The following is a 22727-nucleotide window of genomic DNA, read 5'->3' as shown; positions in this document are numbered from 1 at the left end:
ACCACGAAACTTTTTGGGTACCGTATGAAAATAAATACACTTGAGGCACTACTATATATTTGAAAAGATATACGAAAAAGTAGCAGAGTGTAAACATTTTTTTCTCCAAATTTTAAGAGATGCCTTTCACATATGGATCATAAATAAGACTTAATTTTCCTTAATATAGAATTGATTATCAAGGGTTGATACTAGTAAAATATTACCATTTAGTCTTGAGAGGCTGGACACAAAGTAGGAACTGAGGTGAACACAATAAAAAGTGTGTAGTTCTAAACCAAGTGCTTAAGTAGGAGCATTCCCTTAGATTTTCATTGTAATCATTCTCTTTAAAGACTTGCAAGGGGCTGGCGCTGCGGCATAACAGGTAAAGCCGCTGCCTGCAGTGCCAGCATCCCATATGGGCACTGATTTGAGTCCCAGCTGATCCACTTTCCATCCAGCTCTCTGCTATGGCAAAGCAGTGGAAGATGGCTGAAGTCCTTGGACCCCTGCACCAATGTGGGAGACCTGGAAAAAGATCCTGGCTCCTGGCTTCAGATCAGTGCAGCTCCAGCTGTTGCAGTCAATTGGGTAGTGAACCAGCAGATAGAAGACCTACCACTCTCCCTCTTTCTGCCTTTCCTTCTCATTCTGTAGAACTCTTTCAAATAGATAAATCTTAAAAAAAAAAAAAAAAAGACTTCAAAACTTATCTGAACATACACTTTTTTGTTTGAAAGATTATTTATTTGAAAGGGAGAGACAGAAAGAGGTCTTCCATCCACTGGTTCCCTCTCGAGATGGCCTCAATGGCCCGAGCTGCACCGATCTGAAGCTAGGAGCCAGGAGCTTCTTCTGGGTCTTCCATCTGGATGCAGGGGTCCAAGGACTTGGGCCATCTTCCACTGCTTTTCTAGGCCATTGCAGGGAACTGGATTGGAAGTGGAGCAGCTGGGACTCAAACTGGCACCTATACGGGATGCTGGCACTGCAGGCAGCAGCTTTACCCGCTATACCACAGTGCTGGCCCTGTGAACGTAAACTTTAAAACCATAAAGTAACAATTCATTTGTCAATGTTCTCTAGCTAGTTTAAATAAAAATCACAGGAGCATTAGTTTTATTATAGCCTGTGCTCAGCCTGATAACAATTTGCATTACTAAGAACTACAGAAGAGTGAAGTACACTTCTTGGGTTTTCTTATACAGAATTCCTCAACTGAACCAAAGAACACAGAAAACAATTCAAATGACTACTGAGCCAATTCTGCTAATGATGGACCAAAACAAGTACCAATACACTGGAACAGGAGAGATGTAAACTATACAGTAGAAACTTTAGGGCAAAAAGGTTCATCTCCCCCTGGAATTCAGGCTGACAAAGGCTTTCTCTTGCAGTGGCAAGGACTTACGCTCAACAGCTTAACAACAATCTTAAAAATGTACTGATGGGGGCAGACGCTATGATGCAGCCATATTTCCGTCAGTTCAAGTCCTGGCTGCTCCACTTCCGATCCAGCTCTCTGCTATGGCCTGGGAAAGCAGTGGAAGATGGCCCCAAGTGCTTGAGCCACTGTACCCATGTAGGAGACCTGGAAGAAGCTCCTGGATTTGGATCAGCCCAGCTCTGGCCGTTGTGGCCATTTGGGTAGTAAACCCATGGATGGAAGATCTCTCTCCCTCTGCCTCTCTGTAACTCTGTCTTTCAAATAAATAAATAAATAAATAAATCTTTAATTAAAAAGTAAAAGCTAGGGCCCGGTCCCGTGGTGTGGTGGGTAAAGCCGCTTCCTGCAGTGCCAGCATCCCACATGGGTGCCAGTTCAAGTCCCAGCTACTCCACTTGCGATCCAGTTCTCTGCAGTGGCCTGGGAAAGCAGCAGAGGATGACCCAAGTGCTTGGGCCCCTGTGCCCGTGTGGGAGATCCAGAAGAAGCTCCTGGCTCCGGGCTTTGGATTGGCACAGCTTTAGCCATTGTGGCCATCTCGGGAGTGAAACCAGAAGATGGAAGACCCCTCTCTCTCTGCCTCTCCTTCTCTCTTGGTGTAACTCTTTCAAATAAATAAATAAATCTTTTAAAAAAAGCTAATCCATTAGAACAATCTGGCGCAAACACGGAGAAAGCTCTTAACTGCTACTGAACTCTTTTAAATATCACACATATAACTTGCAAAAGGAGAGGAATTAGTTCAGTCAATTCATCCACCAAGATCTTCATTGTTCAGTTTATTTTCTAAACCTTTCTTGAACCCGAACCTATTCATTCTCTTGACTGCCACTATCCTGTCCAACCAGACCTATACTGTCTGCTCATCCTCTTTTGCTCTACTTCTATAACCTCTTCTCCAGGTGATCTTTTAATATCCAAATCTAATACCAAATCCCTGCTCAAATTTTTCCAGATTTGAAAATGTAAATCAAAACTCTCAATATAACCCACTACATGTTATGGCTGGTCTCTGGTCACCTGGCACTCTTGTACCTATTATTCTCTAATGTAACTAGGCTTTAAACTCCTTAAAGGCACTATGCTTCTTTCCACCACAGGGATTTACTAAATTGTATTCCTGCCACAGAATGTATTTCTCTCCCTCTCCCTATTAACCTAGTTTGATTCATTGCTATTCATTTGCACATTTGGACATTTTATCACTTAGCTACTGAATGCCAGGTACTATTATTAGAAGCATTGTGGTATATCAGATAACAATAAAATATCATTCTCATGAAGATTATTTTCTACTGCAAATGAACAAAAGGCTATGTCAGACAGTTTTGAGGAGGATTAAACGGAGAGAAAAATTAGGGAAAGTGGACAGAAAGTTTTAGATGATAATAGTAGTTGTCAATACTGTCAAGCTGGATCATGAAGAACACCCTTAACAGGATGACATACAAAGAAAAGAGGAGTGAAAGACTGACAGACCAGTTAAGTAGATTTCTATAGAGAGGTCTCTAAATACAGAGGACAGAAACGGATTGTGGTTGAAACAGAGATGGAAGAAAAGTAATCGAAATGGGCAATAAGGGGCCAGATCCTTTTACTCTGAAAAGACAGGCAACCAATAGAGGGATTTAAAAAGAAGACTGAGTTAATTTGATTTCTCTTTCACTCTAGCCATTGTGTAGAGAACAGACTCCATAGGGGAGAAAGGACGGACAAAATTAAATGGAGAGCTAATCCAGGTGAGATGGGAAGATGATTAAATCGCAGCTAAAAAAAAAGACAGTTGGATTCAGAGAGCAGCAGGACTTGTTAAAACTAGTTGTGGGGTATGAGGGGGGGAAAAAAGGTCAAAAATTGCTTCTTGAATTGCTATTTTTAGACAAAGTTTTACAAGAATGGAACTGCTATTTAATGTCAAGTAAAGATGAATACTAATATATTCATAAAATTAAAGTCTCCAAAAATTTCTCAAAAGTGTGCATTATGAAAAAACCATGCATGGATTTCAAAACATATTTTGTACCAAAATTAATTTACCTTAATTCCATTTTCTATGAACTTTTCTTTTCCTTTTTTTTTTTTTTTTTAAATTTATTTGACAGATAGAGTTAGACAGTAAGAGAGACAGACATTTGGAGAAGGTTGGGGAAGAAGGGGGGGAGGCGATGGAGTAAGGACAAATAAGCTAGCCAGCCACCCAGTGGTTCACTCTGCAAATGCCTCCAGAAGCCGGGAACTTATCTAGGTTTTCCAAATGAGTCGCAGAGACCCAACCACTGGAGTTATCACTTGCTGCCTTCCAGTGTCTGCACTGGCAGGAAACTGGAACTGGGAGTCAGATGACAAGAACTGGGCTCAGGCACTCCAATATGGGACGTGAGATGTACGCACCTTAACCACAAGGTCAAATGTCTGCTCACTCTTTTTATTATCACGCATTAGCTTTATATCTATGTTACTGTACGGATATGGAAAGAGAATGACGATCTTGAGAATTCAGTACAGCAGCATGAGAAGCTTTAGAGTGAAGCAATCATCTGAACAGTTAACTCACTTGCGACATACTAATTTCAGTAAGCCACTTTTATGAGACGGGTTTTTAAGTTTATATTCTACATGAGCCAAATGTGGCTCAAAAGGTTAAATAAAATAATCTGCTTTAAGACATGTCCTAATGATACAAATCTTACCAGTTTTTATCATTCCATGGTTAACAATCAAGTTGTTTTTAGACAATTAAAGTATTAAAAAGCTCTTTTTAGAATTATCAAGAATTTACTGTTAAAACAAGAAAGAGCTTTCTTACAGAATGGAAATAAGGTGGATATAAAAATAGATTCTAAGAACTCAATAAAATCAATAGCACTTGTTTTTTTAGTAAGATAAAAAATAAAACTATGAGCTAAAACAAAGAAAGGGAACAAAGGCATGTATTAAGAAATGAGCCAAGAAAGTACCAAGAGCCTAGCAAGATCAGCAACAGAGGCAGCAGGAAACATACACAGCCCAGAACTACTTCAGATTCCAGGTTCCCCTAAGAATCTAGTTAAGGCAGAAGGATTCTGTAGTCTACACCTCTCTCTCTATCTGTAACTAAAACCTAAGAAGAACCCCGAGTAGTCTTAGGAATGCTCCAGAACTCTCCGAGCTCACTTCTTTTAAGTCTTATCTCCATGTGCCTACACCGACTTCAGCTTCAGTCATTTTCTCAAAAGGCTGCTGTGCCAACACCTTGTCTCTGCAAGGGACCAGGACAGTAGCTAACAGGAAGCAAATATATAACTTAGTTAAAAAATGCGAAGGTGGGGCTGGCATTGTGGCATAGTGAGTAAGGCCACTGCTACCAACAATGGAATCTGTATGGGTGCTGGTTTGAATCCTGGCTGCTCCACTTCTGATCTAGCTCCCTGTTAACAGCTTGGGAAAAGCAGCAGAAGATGGACTGTTTGGGCCACTGTCACCCATTTGAGAGACCCAGATGAAATTCCTGGCTCCAGCCTGACCCAACCCTAGACACTGTGCCCATTTGGGGAGAGGATGAACAGATGAAAGCTCGCTCACTCTCTCTCTCTGCATCCATCTCTCTTAGTAACTCTTTCAAATCAATAAGTCTTAAAAAATAAAAAAAGGCCTCTCATTCTATTCGCCTTTATACTTTAGGGACAGCAATATAAAAATTGGAAGCAGAGTAGCTGGGACTCGAATTGGCACTCCAATATGGGATAGGGGCATAATAAGTAGTATCTTAACCTGCTGTGCCACAATGCCTGTCCCTAAATGACTATTCTTATGGGAAAAGTAGCAAATTGCAACCAACTGCTTTCACTTCTTGAAATATTCAGAAATCTGGGCTAGGTTCACCTGGAAAGATGCTTTAGTTTATGACATAAGAGTAAGGAAAAATTGGCTTTGTAGAGAATTTTGACACATATTTAGCATTATTGTCATTGAGTCTCACAAACGGTATTGAAATCAACCATCAGCATCTGAGTTCATTACCAGGCAGTCAAGATTTTAAAGACACTTCTCAATTGTTTCACCCTTCAACGTGGGAGCCTAAGATTTAAAAATTTCCGATTTCAAATCTATTCATATTTCTACAACTAACCAAATATATACCTGGCATGCCCGTAGCAAGACTCTGACCAAAAGCCAGAGTTGGATTTGCTGCTGCAGCTGCTGCAAGTGATTCTGCTTGCTGCCCTTGCTGACCCTGACTGGGAGTAAGAGGACGTTGACCTGCTCCAGCACGGAGAACCTAAAAGGACAAATGATTTTCTTAAAAGTAATAGGTAAATCAACAAATTTACCTAGGACAACTGTGAATAAATTACAAATAGCTTTTGCAGTGGAACACATTTACGTGTCGTGCAATATAGATTCGGCATGCAAAATCACAAAATATTTTATCAAAAACATAATCACTGACTCTTAACAACTAGAATAATTTATAAAGCAACATGGAAGTTCCAGGTCTTTGAGCAAAAATTCTTTCTAATAGTCATGCTGATTAATTTACCAAGGCAATTACATTTTTAAGATTTGTTTAGGAGTGGAGAGAATGGCAAAATCTTAGCTGAAGATTAAAACATTTAATTTTACTATCACTGTTTTTTAAGTCTGAAAACTGAAATGCAATTTCTTTTCATTGATCAGAAAATATTAAGCTAATATTTTAAACAGTAATTTAAATACCTGGAGAAATATGAAAAGATCATTACTTTGAAAGTAATATTATGAGCATACTTCTAAGAAATGATGAAAAGAATTTTAAAATTGCTAGAGAATTTGAAGAGTGAAATATAACAGAACTATAGAAATGAAATATACTAAATCTTTAAATTCCTAAACAAAGTATAGGTCAGGAAAAAACAACTACATATAAATACTTGTGAACAAATTATATGTGCCAGATACTATGTCACATATTTAGGAAACAAAAGAGAAAAAGACACAGATCTTCAACACTAGAAACCCACAGGAAAGAATATTCAAGTACTATTTACGGAACAAGGGCCTACCTGCTGCTGTCCAGGCTGAGCCTGTGATGCTGCTTGCTGACTGGCTGTGTTGTTTGCCGCAGCTGCAGCTTGTTGCTGAAATAAGTTGGCTGGATACACCCCCCACGGAACACCATAATACTGAGGTGGAACCACTGCTGGACCTAAATCAATACCCCATGTCCCCCCAAAAAAAGAAAAATCAGAAAGAAGGGTCACTAGATTTTACAGATACAATCTGAGGTCAGTCACTATTAGTTTAAATGGAGACAAGCATAAGACTTAGAACATGTTCTTACTCCATTTTTCCACAAACATTTTGAATTTCTCTTGTATTTTCATTAAAAGTTAGCTTTAATTTCTTTAAACAATCTTTATAATCTCCCACCTCTTCTTGCTGTTTTTTTCCCCCTAATTTTATTCGGGAGCAAATATCATTATTGATGCATGGATTATGTGACAGCAGTGGTCTTAATGCAAGATGTGAATCCGAATTTAAAGCTACTAATGGATTGACAGGACAGGTAATCCTCTATTCAACACGTATGAAATCCAATTCATGGGTCTTGTACTGCCAAACACAGATAAGTGTATACAGAAAACATCAGACATAATCAAATTAAGGTTTCTTATCAATCAATTCTCTTAAGAATTATTTTCTAACTGCTGAGGTGAGTTACAAAAAAATATTTTTAACCTTTGCTTTGTAACCTATAACACAAAGCTGGCAAACATTCCAGTACCAAGTTTGCTACAGTGGTATCTGAATAGAAAATCAAGTTGAAAAATATTCTTAATTTGTGAAACAGTCACAATTCTCACATAGCAACTGAAATTATACACAAATAAACGAGATATCAGTGTTTACGTGGTTAGGAAAATGAGAGCAAGAAAGAAGTAGGTAATATAAGAACAGATGAAAATAGGTAAGAAAGCTAATAAGGAGAAACTGAATGAACTGTTCCTGCTCTGTTATACTTTATTTAATATTTGATTCTTGGAGAGTAAATGGAATTATGCACAGTAAGTCCCACCATTACAGTAATGAAGAAAATGTCATGAATTCTGACACAAGAACGTCCTAAAATTGTCAGCGGAGTATTAGGGCATCTAATTGGTTTCACTTTGTTTTGGAAGAAAATAAAGCCCACTGTAATTAACATAATTACTAAAAGGAAAAGCATTAAGACGTTTAAAGGCAAACTATATTTCCAAAGGTAGCCAGGTAATAACAACCTATAATGAGGGCTGTTACAGCACTGAAAAGACTTTATGAAGAAAGAGTACACTGCAGAAACAAAACAGGACTCAGGCATCTACCTAGACGTTCACTATCCAACAGAGTTAGAAACCACTTGCGGTTACTAAACAATTAAGAGGTGGACAGTCCAAAATGGCTTGAACTATAAAAGTTTAATATACACAGGATTTAAGACTTAGCACAAGGGGCTGGTGCTGTGGTACATCTCATATCAGAATGCTGGGTTGAGTCCCTGCTACTCCACATACAATCCAATTACTTGCTAATGTGCCTGGGAGAGCAGTGGAAAATGGCCCAAGTGTTGGGTCTCTGGCTCCTGGCTTCAGCCTAGCCCATACCTGGCTGCTGCAGCCACTTGAGGAGTGAATCAACAAATGGAGATTTCTCTCTGACACTCTACCTTTCAAATAAATCAACCTATTAGTAATTTTAAAAACACTGATTACATGCAGAGAAGATGGTATTATGGACACGTTGGGCTAAATAAAATATATTGAAATTAATAGCATTTGCTTTCTGCTTTTATGATGTGGCAACTCAAAAGTTTTAAATCATGGGCCAGTGTTGTAGTGCAGCCAGTTAAGCTGCTGACTGTGACACTGATATCCAGGGTGGGAGTGCTGATTAGAATTGGTGTCCCCAATGCTTCACTTCAGATCCAATTTCTTGCTAATGGCCTGAGAAGACAGCAGATGACCCTGCTACCCATGTGGGGAAACCAGGATGGAGCTATGGGTTCCTGGCTTTTCTCTGGCCCAGCCCCAGCCATTGTTGTCATTTGGTGAGTGAACCAGAGGATGGAAGATCTCTTTCTCACTCACTCACTCTCTCTTTCCTTCTGTCACTCTGCCCTTTCACAAAAATAAATCTTAAAAATATTCAAATCACGTTTTCTGGTTCACATTGTATTTTTCCTAGACAGCACTGGTCCTAGAAAACCTAGTCCAGAATGCTTATCCCAAAATAAAATGACCTCTTAAAATTGCTTCCTTCAGTCCCATGGATAAATGTACAATACATGAGTATTGGCTGGCGCCGTGGCTCGCTTGGCTAAATCCTCCGCCTGAGGCGCCGGCATCCCATATGGGCACCGGGTTCTAGTCCCGGCTGCTCCTCTTCCAGTCCAACTCTCTGCTGTGGCCCGGGAAGGCAGCGGAGGATGGCCCGAGTGCTTGGGTCCTTGCACCCGCATGGGAGATCAGGAGGAAGCACCTGGCTCCTGGATTCGGATCAGCGCAGCGCTGGCCGTAGTGGCCATTAGGGAAATGAACCAACGGAAGGAAGACCTTTCTCTCTGTCTCTCTCACTGTCTGTAACTCTGTCTCTAATTCTGCCTGTCAAAAGAATTAAAAAAAAAAAACAAAAAACAAAAAACGAGTATCTTTATATACAGTAATATTATATACTAACATCAAGCTACATACATCAGAAAAAATCCCACATGGTTAAAGAATCACATGCATATCCAAATCTGAATGTAACAAGTTAGTTCCATTCTACTAGCTAGGGTATCAAGCAAGAATCTGAAATTAACTGCCTTCAAACAACGAAAGATTTGACTATAAATTCTAAACTTCTAGAAAAAGATTGCTAAATGCCAAAAGTGAATTTAAAACCATGTAATTGATTATTGACAAACATTTCGGTGAAGAGAGCACTGAAAACCAAAAAGAATCATTGACAGCTTCAAGTCAGCCCATGAGCAGACTCCAACCTGTTCTTGCAACTGTGACCAGCATAAATCACATTGAAATCTTACTTCTATTTCTGCAGCCAATTCAACCTAAGACATACTCTTCCTAACCCTACGCAAGATCAGCAAGTTGTTTTGTTCAGTAACACAGTGCCTGACCAGCCCGAGACTTACTTAAAAAAATGGTATCATTTTGGTTTCTATTTCATATTGTGAGTGGTAGTCTCAAGGGTTTTGCAGTTTTTATTAAGTTCTTCCCAACTTCACTCTCTTTTTATGACCTTCTCATTCATTTTAACAGCGCTCAACAAACTTTTTAGACATGCACTCCCTTAGACTGCCGACGCTCTTTACATTACCCCTGGCCTGGGTATTCACATCACCTGGTTTATTTTCTGAAAAATAATACTTTACAGCATCTCTGTGGATACTGGGATTGATCATTAAAATGGAGATTCATGTTTGACAGCATAAGATTTCTGAAACTGCAGAAATGAAAAATGTAAACTAACTTTGTATTGGTGGAAAAGTGTTACAGCTTAGGCTCTTCCTTGTGGCATTAGCTGAAAAATCTCCCTGGAAACCAGCTCAATCTGCATAATGGTTCAGTTCATCCAAGAAACTTCAAATTGCCCAGATAAAAATAAAGTCTATACCAAAATTATAGTTAAATCCATAATAAACAACAAGGATGAACAAAAAGTTACCTGCTAATGTTGCTGCTGCAGCCAATCCTGCTGCAGTATATGGATCAGTTCCTGGAGGAGCAGCACTAATAATATATGGATTTGGCACAAATGCAGCTGGAGCAAGGCCTGCTGAGAATACTCCAGCTATATTTAAAAAGGGGAGAGATAACGAATAAAAATGTAAAGTGTCTTTCTTCATTAGGTAAAAACATTTATACTCTGAATCTGGAGTCAGGTGGGGCGGGGGGGGGGGGGGACTGTATAGCACGCCAATTTTTTACTAAGTGACCTTGAATACACAACAAAACCTGACTTTAAGTTTTTTATTTAATAAATACACAGTATCACCAGCTTTCTTGCCCCCCCCCCCCTTTTGTTTTTAAAGAATCACATGCAGGGCCCAGGTCTGTGGCATAGTAGGTTAAACATCTGCCTGCAGCGCCGGCATCCCACAAGGGCGCCGGGTGGAGTCCTGGCTGATCCCCTTCCAGTACAGCTCCCCACTAAAAGCCTGGGAAAACAGCTGAAGATTGCCCAAGTGCTAGGCCCCCGCATCCATGTTGGGAACCTGGAAGAATCCTGGGTTCGTACTGGTCCAGTTCCGGCCGTTACAGCCATTTGGGGATATCAGCGGACAGAAGATCTCTCCCTCCCTCTGTTAACTCTGCCTCTCAAGTAAATAAATAAATGTTCAAAAAAAAATCAGATGTGATATTAAGTATTAAGTGACTGCATTGTACTAGAATATAACAGGTACATAATAAAACTGGAACTATAACCAGAGAAGATTGAGGAAGAGCTTTCTGACACAAGAACTGAAGGTTTGGACCTTACTCTGAAGGCAACACAGACACAAGGAAGAGTTTTAATTCAGCCCATTGTTGACTCTAACAATACATGCCCATGGATTTAGTGAAGACTAAGAAATATTTTAAAATAAACATGTGTAGTACTTATTAAAGTGAGAAGAAACTCCTAGGTAATGAGGAATCACTGTAATGATTACTAAAAACCTGAAAACATGATCCTAGGGTTGCCTCTTCTGGAAAAATAATTGAGATAAGTGGATGAGAAAGAAACCATGAAAAAGATACACTTAGAGTGGCTGGTGATGTGGTGTAGTGGGTAAAGCCAATGTCTGCAGTGCCGGCATCTCATATGGGCACAGGTTTGAGACCCTGCTGTTCCATTTCCGATCCTGCTCTCTGCTATGGTCTGGAAAAGCAGTAGAGGATGGCTCAAGTCCTTGGGCCACTGTACCCACATGGGAAACCCAGAAAAAACTCCCGGCTTGGGATTGGCCCAACTCTGGTCATTGCAGCCATTTGGGGAATGAACAATGAACAATGGAAGATTCTCTCTGCCTCTGCGTAACTCTACCTTTCAAATAAATTTTTTTTTCAAGATTTATTCAGAGTTAAGGACATCAAAAAAGGAAGTTTAAAAGATGACAAAAAGGGGGAAGGATTACAGGTATAAAAGTAAGTGGATATGAAGTTATTTTTTCTTTTAAAAAACATTTATTTATTTATTTGAAAGGCAGAGTTACAGAGAGAGAATCAGATGGAGAAAGATCGATCTTCCATCTGCTGGTTTACTCCCCAAATGGTGGCAACAGCAGGGGCGGACCCAGGACAATGCCAGCAGCCAGGAGCTTCCTCTGGATTTCCTGCGTGGGTGCAGGAGCCCAGGTACTTGGGCCACATTCCACTGCTTTCCCAGGCCCAGTAGCAGGGAGCTGGACAGCACATAGAGCCGTCCAGACTCATAGCAAGGCCCATGTGGGAAGACAGCTCTGCAGGCAGTGGCTGCATCTGCTACATCACAACGCTGGCCCAGAAATTCTTAAAAAAAAAAAAAAAAAAAAAGGATCCAAAAGATATATTTTTAAATCTGGAACTTACAAATCAAGATTTAAAAAAAAACCTATTTTATTTTAGACTATTCTACAGTACCTTTCAAAGTTTTTGACTTTGACCCACAATATGAAGTATATTTCATAACAATCTAGTGTCCATATACACATACAGTCTAGGTCATACCAAGTCTCACACACAACATGTATCCTTATTGGGGTCAGCGTTGTGGCACAGCGGGTAAAGCTGTTGCTTGCGATACTGGCTTCCCGCATGGCACTAGTTTGAGTCTTGGCTGCTCTGCCTTGGATCCAGCTCTCTGCTAATGTACCTGGGAAAGCACGGAGGATGGCCCACATGTTTGGGCCCCTACATCCACATGGGAGATCAGGAAGAAGCTCCTAGCTCCTGGCTTCTGCTGGTCCAGACCAAGCCGTTACAGCCATTTGGGGAGTAAACCAGCAGATGAAGATTGTTCTCTCTCTCTCTCTCTCAAATAGATAAATATTTCTTTATTAAAAAAGGATCCTGTTTGAGTTTCAATCACACTCTTTTCTCTGGTTTTTTATTTATTTTCTGTAATTTTTGAAAGTATACGCCACGCCGGCGCCGTGGCTCAATAGGCTAATCCTCCACCTTGCGGCGCCGGCACACCGGGTTCTAGTCCCGGTTGGGGCGCTGGATTCTGTCCTGGTTGCCCCTCTTCCAGGCCAGCTCTCTGCTATGGCCAGGGAGTGCAGTGGAGGATGGCCCAGGTGCTTGGGCCCTGCACCCCATGGGAGACCAGGAAAAGCACCTGGCTCCTGGCTCCTGCCAGGATCAGCGCGGTGCGCCGGCTGCAGCGGCGGCCATTGGAGGGTGAACCAACGGCAAAAGGAAGACCTTTCTCTCTCTGTCTCTCTCTCTCACTGTCCACTCTGCCTGTCAAAAAAAAAAAAAAAAAAAAGAAAGTATACGCCACAACATTGTTTTCACATATAAGCACAACAATACCATTTTAAATTTTTTTTTGAAAGGTAAGAATTAAACTGTGCAATAAAACCTGTGCAGTATTTCAAGTTTGCATAGAGTCACATGCCTAATTATGCTATGGGTCCAAGGTTTCAAGATTTCCCTCAACATAACTATCATGAATTTCTTAATCATCAAAAATAGAAAAGTATGTAAAGTATCCATGTTCTACTTATAGGACAAAAGATCTGAAAGCCAGCTAATTTTTTTGTATTTCATGACTTTATAATATAGTTTTGAAAAGTTCAAATACTAATGGAGTATTCTCAATTTTAAGCACACACACACATTTTATATTCTAGACTATAATGATCTACTTTTCTACTTATCAATTAACGATAGATCTCTCTGTCATGAGATACATATCTAGCTCATTCTCTTTAACTGCAAAACTGAAGGAATATGATTTAATCAGACTACTACAGGCACATAGTTAGATACTTCATAATCTTTTGCCATAAATCATGCTGCTTTCAAAAAACTACCCAGGTCTCCATTATCCTGTATCATTTTGAAAATTCACTTAAATGGACAACTAATATAAACTCTTCATCCCCATTTCCAGATTAATCTCCAGTATAGCTGCACCAATTTATATTCCTACCAAGGGTAAGTTAGAATGTCACTCACTGTTGCCACAACATGACCTTAAAAGCTTTTTAAACAGCTGTCAATCTGGTAAGAAAAATTTTAAAACCAACTATTTTAATTTATGGTTCTCTGATTATCAACAAGATGAAATACATTAATTTTTTATACTTTTTAATTTTCTCATTTAAATTTTCAATCTGCCAGGAATGAGACCCATTTATCCCCAAGCTATTTTCCAGATAATTGTTTTGTCACCAGGTTGAAAGGCCAAATTAAAATTCATCCCACTACTCTGCCCTAAACTCATATATATGCACAGACTCTGATTTATTTCAGTTTTCTTGTCCATAAATAACAAGTGTTTTGAAATAAGATTTAACAAGCCCCCTTACTTCCACTTTATTAGATTTCCATTAATTTTCTGGTTTTACATTTCTGAGACAAAATCCAAATCAAACTCTCAAATTTAAAACACAAACAAACACTCTTGGGGTTCTGACCAAACTACATTAATTTAGGAAGACTCGCTATCACTACCATATTGTGTTTTCCAAAAAAAGCCCACATATCAATTTACTCATGTCAGGAAAGGTTTGATCCTTTATAAATAATGGCCTTGCACATCTTTAGTTACTCACCCCTCCACTCCTCGTGCCCTGACTACTAAGGGTAATTCCAGTGTTCTGGGAGATTTCCCAAGTTTTATTTTCCAGCTCAGTAACTCCAATCAATTATGAGGCCCACTTAGAACTATTTTTTTAATCATTTCTATTTACAAGATGCTGAAATGCTTTGTTTTCATACAATTTTATTGTTTCAGGACCACCGATCACTTTTAACAGGTTAGCCTTATCTCTTAAAGGTTGTGAATAGAAGTTCTTTCCAAAACCTTAACATTAACATTCTTTTACTTCTAACTCAAGTGTAAACTGTTATGACTCTTTTCTAACTTATCTTTTATGTTCTTATTCAAATTTCTCTTGCACTAACCTACCAGGTGGTACCAAGACCACCTTGACTTACGCTCTATACTCAAATCTATAAAATGAGTCTTTGGATTAGTGGAACGGGGGCTCTTACCATACATGATTGGAAGAACTTAAATCTCACATGTGGTAGGGTGAAGGTCCTTTCCACTTATTCCTCTTATAGGCCTCAGCAAATACACAACTTTATTGCAATTTATCCCCCTATTAGATTTCCTTCAATTTCTTGCACTGCAGAAATTCATTCCCCAACTACTTTTACAATCCTGCCTCTTTCGTTTTTATGAGTGTATGTGGATGTTAATTTTTTTAAACATCCTGAGGCTGTCACTGTGGCACAACAGATTAAACTGTTGCTTGCAACAATGAAATAATATATTGACATAGGCCACCCTTATCAGTGCGGCTTCAAGTCCTGGCTGCCTGATTTCTCATCCAGCTTCCTGCTAATGTGCCTGGAAGGTAGCGCATGATGGCCCAAGTTTGTGTTGTTTTACATCTTTAAGGCATCAAAAGAAATCTAAATTTATTTTATAGGGTAACTATTTTGACACTAGACCACGACAAAAACTACAGAAACACACATTGCAGAGACTAATTTCACTTACTCATACTGATGCAAAAAAAAAAAAAAAAAAAAAAAAATTAGCAAACTGAAAGAATGCATATGGTAATAATTATAAATAAGTCAACATTTCCAAGAGTGGAAAAATGATTCAATTATTTAAAAAGATTCATGACTTTGAACATGAGAACAGTCCAAAAACTTGCGGAAAACAGAATTCAAAGTTTATCTTTGATGCAAAAAATTTTAATCCATGCATAGGCTTTTCATAATATGCATTTGCTGTAACTGTTAGACTCCTTCATATTCATGGATTTCAAAGATTTCCACATCAAAATAAACTTATCTTTTAATACTGTTTTCTACAAATTTTGTATAAGATATTCAAGAACTTTCATAGATATCCATTTAAAGCTATAATGAAAGGAGGCCATTTAATGCAAGCAAATCATAAAATAACAAAGAACAAACTGTATCAAGAAACAGGTAATCTTGGGAGAGGTGGGGAAGTTGCCAAGTGGTCTGCTCCTCGTACAGAGTGCCTGGTCTGAGTCCTGGCTATTTCACTTCTGATTCATCTTTTGCTCATGTGTATCCTAAGCAGCAGCAGGTAAGGCTCTGGTACTGGGGTCCTGACACTCAAGTGGGAGAGTCATATGGAGTTTGAGCTGATGACTTCAGCCTAGCCGAGCCCAGCTGCTGCAGCCATTTGGGAGTGAATCAGCAGATGGAAGAGGTGTGTGTGTGTCTAGTTTTTAAATAAAAAATTTTATTTTTAAAATTTATTTATTTGGAAGGCAGGATAACAGAGAGACAGAGAGAAAAAGGTCTTCCATCTGTGGTTCACTCCCCAAATGGCTGCAATGGCAGGGGCTGGGCCCTACACCCATATGGGATATTGGCACTGCAGGTGGTAGCTTAACTCACTTCATGGTAACACCAGCCCCCAAAATTAAAAACACACTACGCCCTGGATAAGAATACTTAATGTCATAAAAATTTTAATTTTCCCTAAGAAGAAAACGGATTCTGAAGTACATATAAAAACTAAACAGGAACAAGAACCTTAACATTTCAAAAAAAGAGCAACAGGCATGTTAGTATGCCAAATATTAAAACACATCACAAAGCCTTAAGAAATAAAAGCTGTGGTACTGACTCTAACAATGAGAGATGGATGGACTAAGTACAGGGCAAAGGGGAATGGGGGAAAAGAGGAAAGAAACAGGTCCAAAGAACATGCCGCTATTAGACATCATCTATAAATGTGGACATTGTTAAAGAAAGCACAGTGTCAGACTGGGCAGCCCAACAGTCCTGATACAGAACAATACAAACCCAAAAGAAGACAACCAACTTAGTGTTCTATATATTCCTCCATCAATTCTGTGCGGAGTACTCACAACTTTTCTAGTCAGAAATAAAGTCAAGTTTAGTCAAAATCAGATATGCATAAAACAGTTAAGAGGGGGCTGGTGCTGTGGCACAGCAAGTAAAGTTGCCACTTGCAGTGCTGGCATCCCATATGGGCACCAGTTTGAGTCTTGGCTGCTCCACTTCCAATCCAGCTCTCTGCTATGGCCTGGGAAAGCAGCAGAAGATGCCCAAGTTCTTGGGCCTCTGCACTAGCATGGGAGACCCAGAAGAAGCTCCAGGCTCCTGGCTTTGGAATGGCCCACCTCCAGCTGTTGCAGCCACTTGGGGAGTGAACTAGTGGATGGAAAACCTCTTTCTCTCTCTCTCCCTGCCTTTCAAATAAATAAAATAAATCTTAAAAAAAAAAAAAAGTTAAGAGTCTACACAGGTGGCAAAGTAACAAGTGACTATGCATAAACACTATACTGATGGCATATTACTACTTTTAATACTGTACTATAATTATATGGGATGGAGCCATTAAGGGAAACTGGGTATGGGATATGAGAACCCCTCTGCATGCTCATTACAAATGCATGTGAATCTATAATCATTTCAAAATAAAAAGTAAAAAAAAATTATCATTCAATCTTTTTATTCTGCAATTTAGTACTAGAAGATCACAATCACAAAGAAGGGAAATAACTAATAAACAGCTATCTCTATGATTTAGCTGTATTAATAAACAGTAAGAGTTTGCATGGGGGGATGACCAGGACCAGTTAAGGAAAACAAAATACCCCAATATAAAAAATGTAACATGTAACAAGCTTGAAATCTAACAGTAAAAAATATAATTAAAATGATTTAAATTACAGTAAAGACTAAAGGTCAAAGGCCAATTAACTTAAAAGGAGAAAATATTTTTAAGAAATGTTCTTGGGATTCCCATTTTTCAAATAGTTTTTAAAATGAACATTTTGACTTGATAATTAATACAAATACTTACACTTGAATTTTCTAGCATAACTCTCTTGATGTCATGTTGGGAAAAAAACTTTACATGTTGGCAACTTTTATTAAGTAACAGATTTTCATTAACAACATAAAAAGAAACAAATTTGTCCCCTAGTTAATATCCTTTGATCTCAATGAGATGTCTCAAAGTCTAACAAAGTATCATCAACAAGTAAATAAAAAAATTCCAAACACTTTAATACAAACTGTTTCTGACAGCCTAGTCAAATGGCCATTTGTGAAGACTCACCTATGTGGGGCTGCTGAGCTGCTGCTAACGCATACTGCTGCTGCTGAGCTGCAGTCAACTGCTGAACTGTGAGTGCATTAGTCCTCTGAAAGAGCTATCAGGGAAAATATTTTATACAAAGATTATCGTCAAAACATTTCATTTCTAGTTAGAAAGTGGTGAGCAAAATACGTAAACATTTATTTGAAGCACTTTTAATTACAAAGACATTTTAACCAATGAAACATTAAATATTCAAGAACTCCATCATTTATGTTAATACTGCCCCAGTAAATACTTCAGAAGAGCCTCTTAAAGGAGTATGCTTTACCTGCTGTTGGGAATTGTAGTCAAAAAGGCCCACAGTAGCTCCTGAAGAGTCCATTGGTACCTGATTACCAGGATAGTCAAACTGTAAGGAATCCAGACCAACTTGTTCCATGGCATCCAGATTCTGAGTTTCAGGATTAGAAAAGTCTTCAACAAGTGGTTTATTAGTTGTAGGATTAGGAAGAGGCCCCAATCCCTCTGGAGGATTAGTACTGGGGCCTAGGCGCTCAACTACTTCAGTTGGAGAGGCTTGACGACTTCCAGGAGTACGACTATGGAAACAAAACCAAAAAGCACTATGAGCAAAAGGACGAAGTCAAAAACTGAAATGGGAAGTTAGGAAAATCAGGAAAAAGAGATGCTATAAAATACAAATAACAAATAAAGAATTCCTGGTCACTAATCCATTCATTACACCATATTTTTCTATTTAATATAACTTCTTAAGAATTTTAAGATGTGGTTTCAATATATTAATGATCATTGTCTCAATTTGAAAACTCACAAACTCAATTTCAGAGATAAAAAAGGGGGGGAGGGGCACCAAACCAAGACAAAAAGCTGATTACTGACTTTTATCTTTTATATTTTCTTTTCTTTTTTTTTTTTTAAAGATTTATTTATTTATTTGAAAGTCAGAGTAACAGAGAGAAGAGAGGCAGAGAGAGAGGTCTTCCATTCACTGGTTCATTCCCCAGATGTCCGCAATGGACAGAGCTGCGCTGATCTGAAGCCAGGAGCCAGGAGCTTCCTCCAGGTCTCCCACATGGATGCAGAGGCCCAAGGACTTGGGCCATCTTCCACTGCTTTCCCAGGCCACAGGAGAGAGCTGGATTGGAAGGGGACTAGAACCGGTGCCCACATGGGATACCAGCACTTCAGGCCAGGGCGTTAACCTGCTCCACCACAGTGCTGGCCTCTGACTTTTATCTTTTCAATAATTTTTGAGCAAATCATTTCACGTTTCAGGTCTATTTCCTTATTGAGACTGAAGATGATTTTGTGGTTCTAACTAATGTCCACAAAAGAAACTATTTGTGAAAGGTCTCTATGATGGCTCTCAGAGGTATCTTTACTGTTTCAGTATAAGCCATCAGAAAAAAATGGAAACGTGTAACATATTTGTTAAAAATTAAGTATATACAGCATAAGTATTATTCTACACTAAAAAAAATTTTTCTATGAGGCTGGCATTGTAGCATAGTGGGTTTAAACTGCCGATGCAATACTGGCACCCCATATTAATGGCCAGTTTGAGTCCTGGCTGCTCCAGGTCTATGTTAATGCACCTGGTAAAGCAGATGATGATGTAGATTCTTGGGCCCTTGCCAATCATGTGGGAGACCCGGATGGAGTTCCTGCCTCCTGGCTTCAGCCTGGCCCAGCCCCAACCACTGTGGGCTTTTGTGGGAGAGAACCAGTAGATGGATTACCTTAACTCACTCTCTTTCCCTCTCTGGCCCCCTCTACCTCTGCCTTTCAAATAATCTTTTATGTAAAAACAAAATGCTATTGTACCATAGCCTCTGTAAAATTCCCAAGAAATTTAACATTGAACTATATTTTAAGCATCAGCTTCTCTCTTTTTTAACATTCACCATAATCTAAACTTTAGGATCCTTTCCCTTACAAGAGAGAAATAGTTTATTGTTCTGAGGAGCCATGCATTCATGGTATATTCAAACATAAGTGTATTAAGTAAACGGTAATAACTGCTTTAGGTAGCTTTTAATGTCAGTTGTTACATCTAACATCATCTGCTACTTTAGGAGCTCCAATTACCAAAAAGTTGCTAACATGTAGAGTAGTTTATGAAGCAATTTCTTAATTATAGGGATTGTTTGGATAGTTACATGAATCTACATTTTACTTAAAATTAACTGCTGTCTTTGCAAGGTTAGAAGATGTCAAAATCCTTTCCCTTCAGACACAACTAATTTTTTGCATTTTTTTCATTTGGAACATACGAGAAAAAATAATAAAGCTGAAAAGGATTTTCGTCAAAATAAGCCAATTAAAAAAATAAAGCCTCCTACAATTCTTTCATCTGTTTCAATCCTATTCCAGTAAGGTGGTGATGACTTATTTGTTAATGACTCGCTGGCATAGTAATCATATGGTCACAGCCATTCTTTTGAAACAATGTCAAGTGGTAATTAATACTGTATCTAAAATAATTCATTTCAAACATGTATCTAAAACTAGAAATGCTAATAAATATGAGGTTCATACTATATTATAAGAGACATATAACCTTTTACATGAAGTAAAATATATAGCAAAAAGGACACACTAGAAAAAAATTCATCAGTGGTGCTATTTTCTTGCTATAGTTGATAGGGTGTTAACACTTCAATTATAAATGAGTAATCTGAAGCTTATAATCAACTGACTTTGCAAGCCCTTGACTGGAACACGAATTACGTAACAGCCAGAGTAAAATCAGGATAAGGTTCTGAAACAAACTGGATAACATTAATTTCCTGTCAAGAAGTTTACTGCTTTTGGATGCTTTTTTGCATTTTGAACAAAGAGAAATGGCACGGTTTTTAAAAACATATTGTTACTCTGCTTTTGATAATTAAAGGAAATAATTGTGCAAGTATATAACCCACCACGTACCACACTCTAATGTCATCTAAGATTCCATCATTCACAAGATCTAAAAGAAACAGCTCATTTTCAGGTATAAGCTCCAAAGTATCTGACTGTTAAAGTATAAAGTACAAGAAATCAGTATTAAGAAACAAATCATTATTATACAAATGGATGTATACTACCTAAGACTAAGGATTAGAAGAAAATATTTGACTAAAAGTGATTAACTTAAGGACCTCTGAACTTAAGCTAACTTTCTGACATCTCTAATAAGTTCCCCACTTCCTATTTTTAGGAACAATACCTAGTATTAGCACAAATTCATATATTACTAGAAGAAAGGTCAGCGTTACTAAGCTAACTCTCTCTCTTCATTTTTAAGAATAAAAGCTAAAAGAGGGGCCAGTGCTGTGGCATAGTAGGTTGTGTCCACAGCAGCAGCGGAATACTTTATGGCCGCAAATTTGAGTCCCAGCTGCTTCACTCTGATCCAGCTCCCTGCTAATGGCCTGGGAAAGCAATGGAAGATGGCCTAAGTACTTGGACCCCTGTACCAGCATGGGAGACCCTAAGAAGCTCCTGGCTCCAGGCTCCAGATTGGCCCAGTTCAGGCTGTTGCAGCAACTTGAGGAGTGAATTAGCAGATGGAAGACCTCTCACTGTCTCTGCCTCTCTCTCTAACTCTGCCTCTCAAATAAATAAATCTTATAAAAAACAAACAAAAGCTTTTGGAGAGGTAGAAAATAAAGGCTAGAAGAAAGAGGAAAACTCTTTAAAGGTGCTCAAAAAAACCCAATAGAAGGAAAAAAAATTACAAAACCCGGAATTCAGTAAATTTTAGCAGGTTTGAAAATAATGTGTTATTTTTACTTTATCAAGACTTTCAAAGTTTTTTAAATTTCTCATAATCATTAATTTTGCTTATAAAAACAAGTTAACATAAAGTACAACAGAAATAAATCTAAAATGTAAAAATGCCAAAATCAGTCACATCAACCAATAATAATCTCTAAAGAGATATGCTTTTTTTCTTGATAAAGTTAAAATCTTACTTAAAATCTTTGCAATCAGCATCCATTCCATTTGGCAAACCTCTGCCATTTATTTTAGAATCATCATCATCTCCTTGTTTAAGATCTCTGTTTTGGTCCTCCTCAAATGGAGAAGCCTTGCCTTTTTGATCTCCTTTCTCAGGTCCATCTGTTTCAGCATCTCTAGTGCCCTGAAAATAAAAGAATCTGTTTGATTCTGAAAAACTTAAAAACACACACACACACACAAAAGGTACCAAAGGTAACCTAAAGCTACACTACAGTACAGGTAAACAATAAAAGCACTGAATCTATTTAAATTTTGTAGTGAACTAATTTATCAAAGGCCAAAAAACTGAGTACAAATTAATGAATTTATAACAAAAGGGCTAAGGCACCGTTAACTACAGTGGTGCAGAAAAGCAGAAACACTACAAACTAGATGAACATTCTTGATCCATCAACAATTTTGTTACTTTCCGACCAAGGTCTACCAGGAGTAAACAATAAGTTTTGCCAATCATGTTGCTAACTTAATCTGGTTAAATTTTTTGTAACATGGTTAAGGTCATCAATATTTCTAATAATTCTATCATTTCATCTATTTCAAGAAGTGGCCAAGTGAAGAAAACAATAGCATAAACAGCCACACAATTTCCTTTAGCTGTAGGAAAGATGGGAGGAAAAAACTGACTTAAAAATAAAAGTAATATAACCAAATAAGCACAGAGCAAATGTTTACTATTTCTTTTTTCAAAATACTTACAAAAGTTCCCTTCCTAAATCGAGAATCCAATTTATCAGCAGGAGAAGAACTTAATACATATTCTACCATGCTCACACCAAGGCCTCCACTTTCTGATCGCGGAGACAGTATTGCATTTACTTCACTGTTTCCATGAAAACCCTGTCCAGATCTTCTCTGTACCATAATAGGCTGGGACATTGAATGGTCTGTGTGAAGAAATAATACAATTACATACTTGTACTTATAAGCTACAGAAAATGTGATTACATAAATATACTAATATAAGAAAAATCATTTAATTTTATTTTGAATTTTATTGTGGTCTTTACAAAAATGT

At 38.3% G+C, this 22727-nt stretch overlaps 1 protein-coding gene across 50 annotated transcripts in view; it reads right to left on the bottom strand.

Annotated features, from left to right (window-relative positions):
- Positions 1–22727, bottom strand: part of PUM2 (pumilio RNA binding family member 2) — a 94946-nt gene that overhangs the window by 34880 nt on the left and 37339 nt on the right. For all 50 annotated transcript variants that reach the window (XM_070069412.2, XM_070069416.2, XM_070069418.2 and 47 more), the window contains 7 exons: positions 22409–22596; positions 21664–21833; positions 18015–18285; positions 17705–17798; positions 10091–10216; positions 6451–6593; positions 5549–5687 (listed from right to left, as the gene is read on the bottom strand). In XM_070069412.2, coding sequence (XP_069925513.1) covers positions 5549–5687; positions 6451–6593; positions 10091–10216; positions 17705–17798; positions 18015–18285; positions 21664–21833; positions 22409–22596 — 1131 coding nt within the window. The remainder of the gene's footprint in view (positions 1–5548; positions 5688–6450; positions 6594–10090; positions 10217–17704; positions 17799–18014; positions 18286–21663; positions 21834–22408; positions 22597–22727) is intronic.

Source organism: Oryctolagus cuniculus, chromosome 2, assembly GCF_051225735.1.
Source record: "Oryctolagus cuniculus isolate XC-2025 breed Fujian yellow rabbit chromosome 2, ASM5122573v1, whole genome shotgun sequence".
In the NCBI taxonomy this organism is placed as follows: domain Eukaryota; kingdom Metazoa; phylum Chordata; class Mammalia; order Lagomorpha; family Leporidae; genus Oryctolagus; species Oryctolagus cuniculus.
Note: the sequence above shows the minus strand (reverse complement) of the source record. Positions and strands in the feature narration are given on the sequence as shown.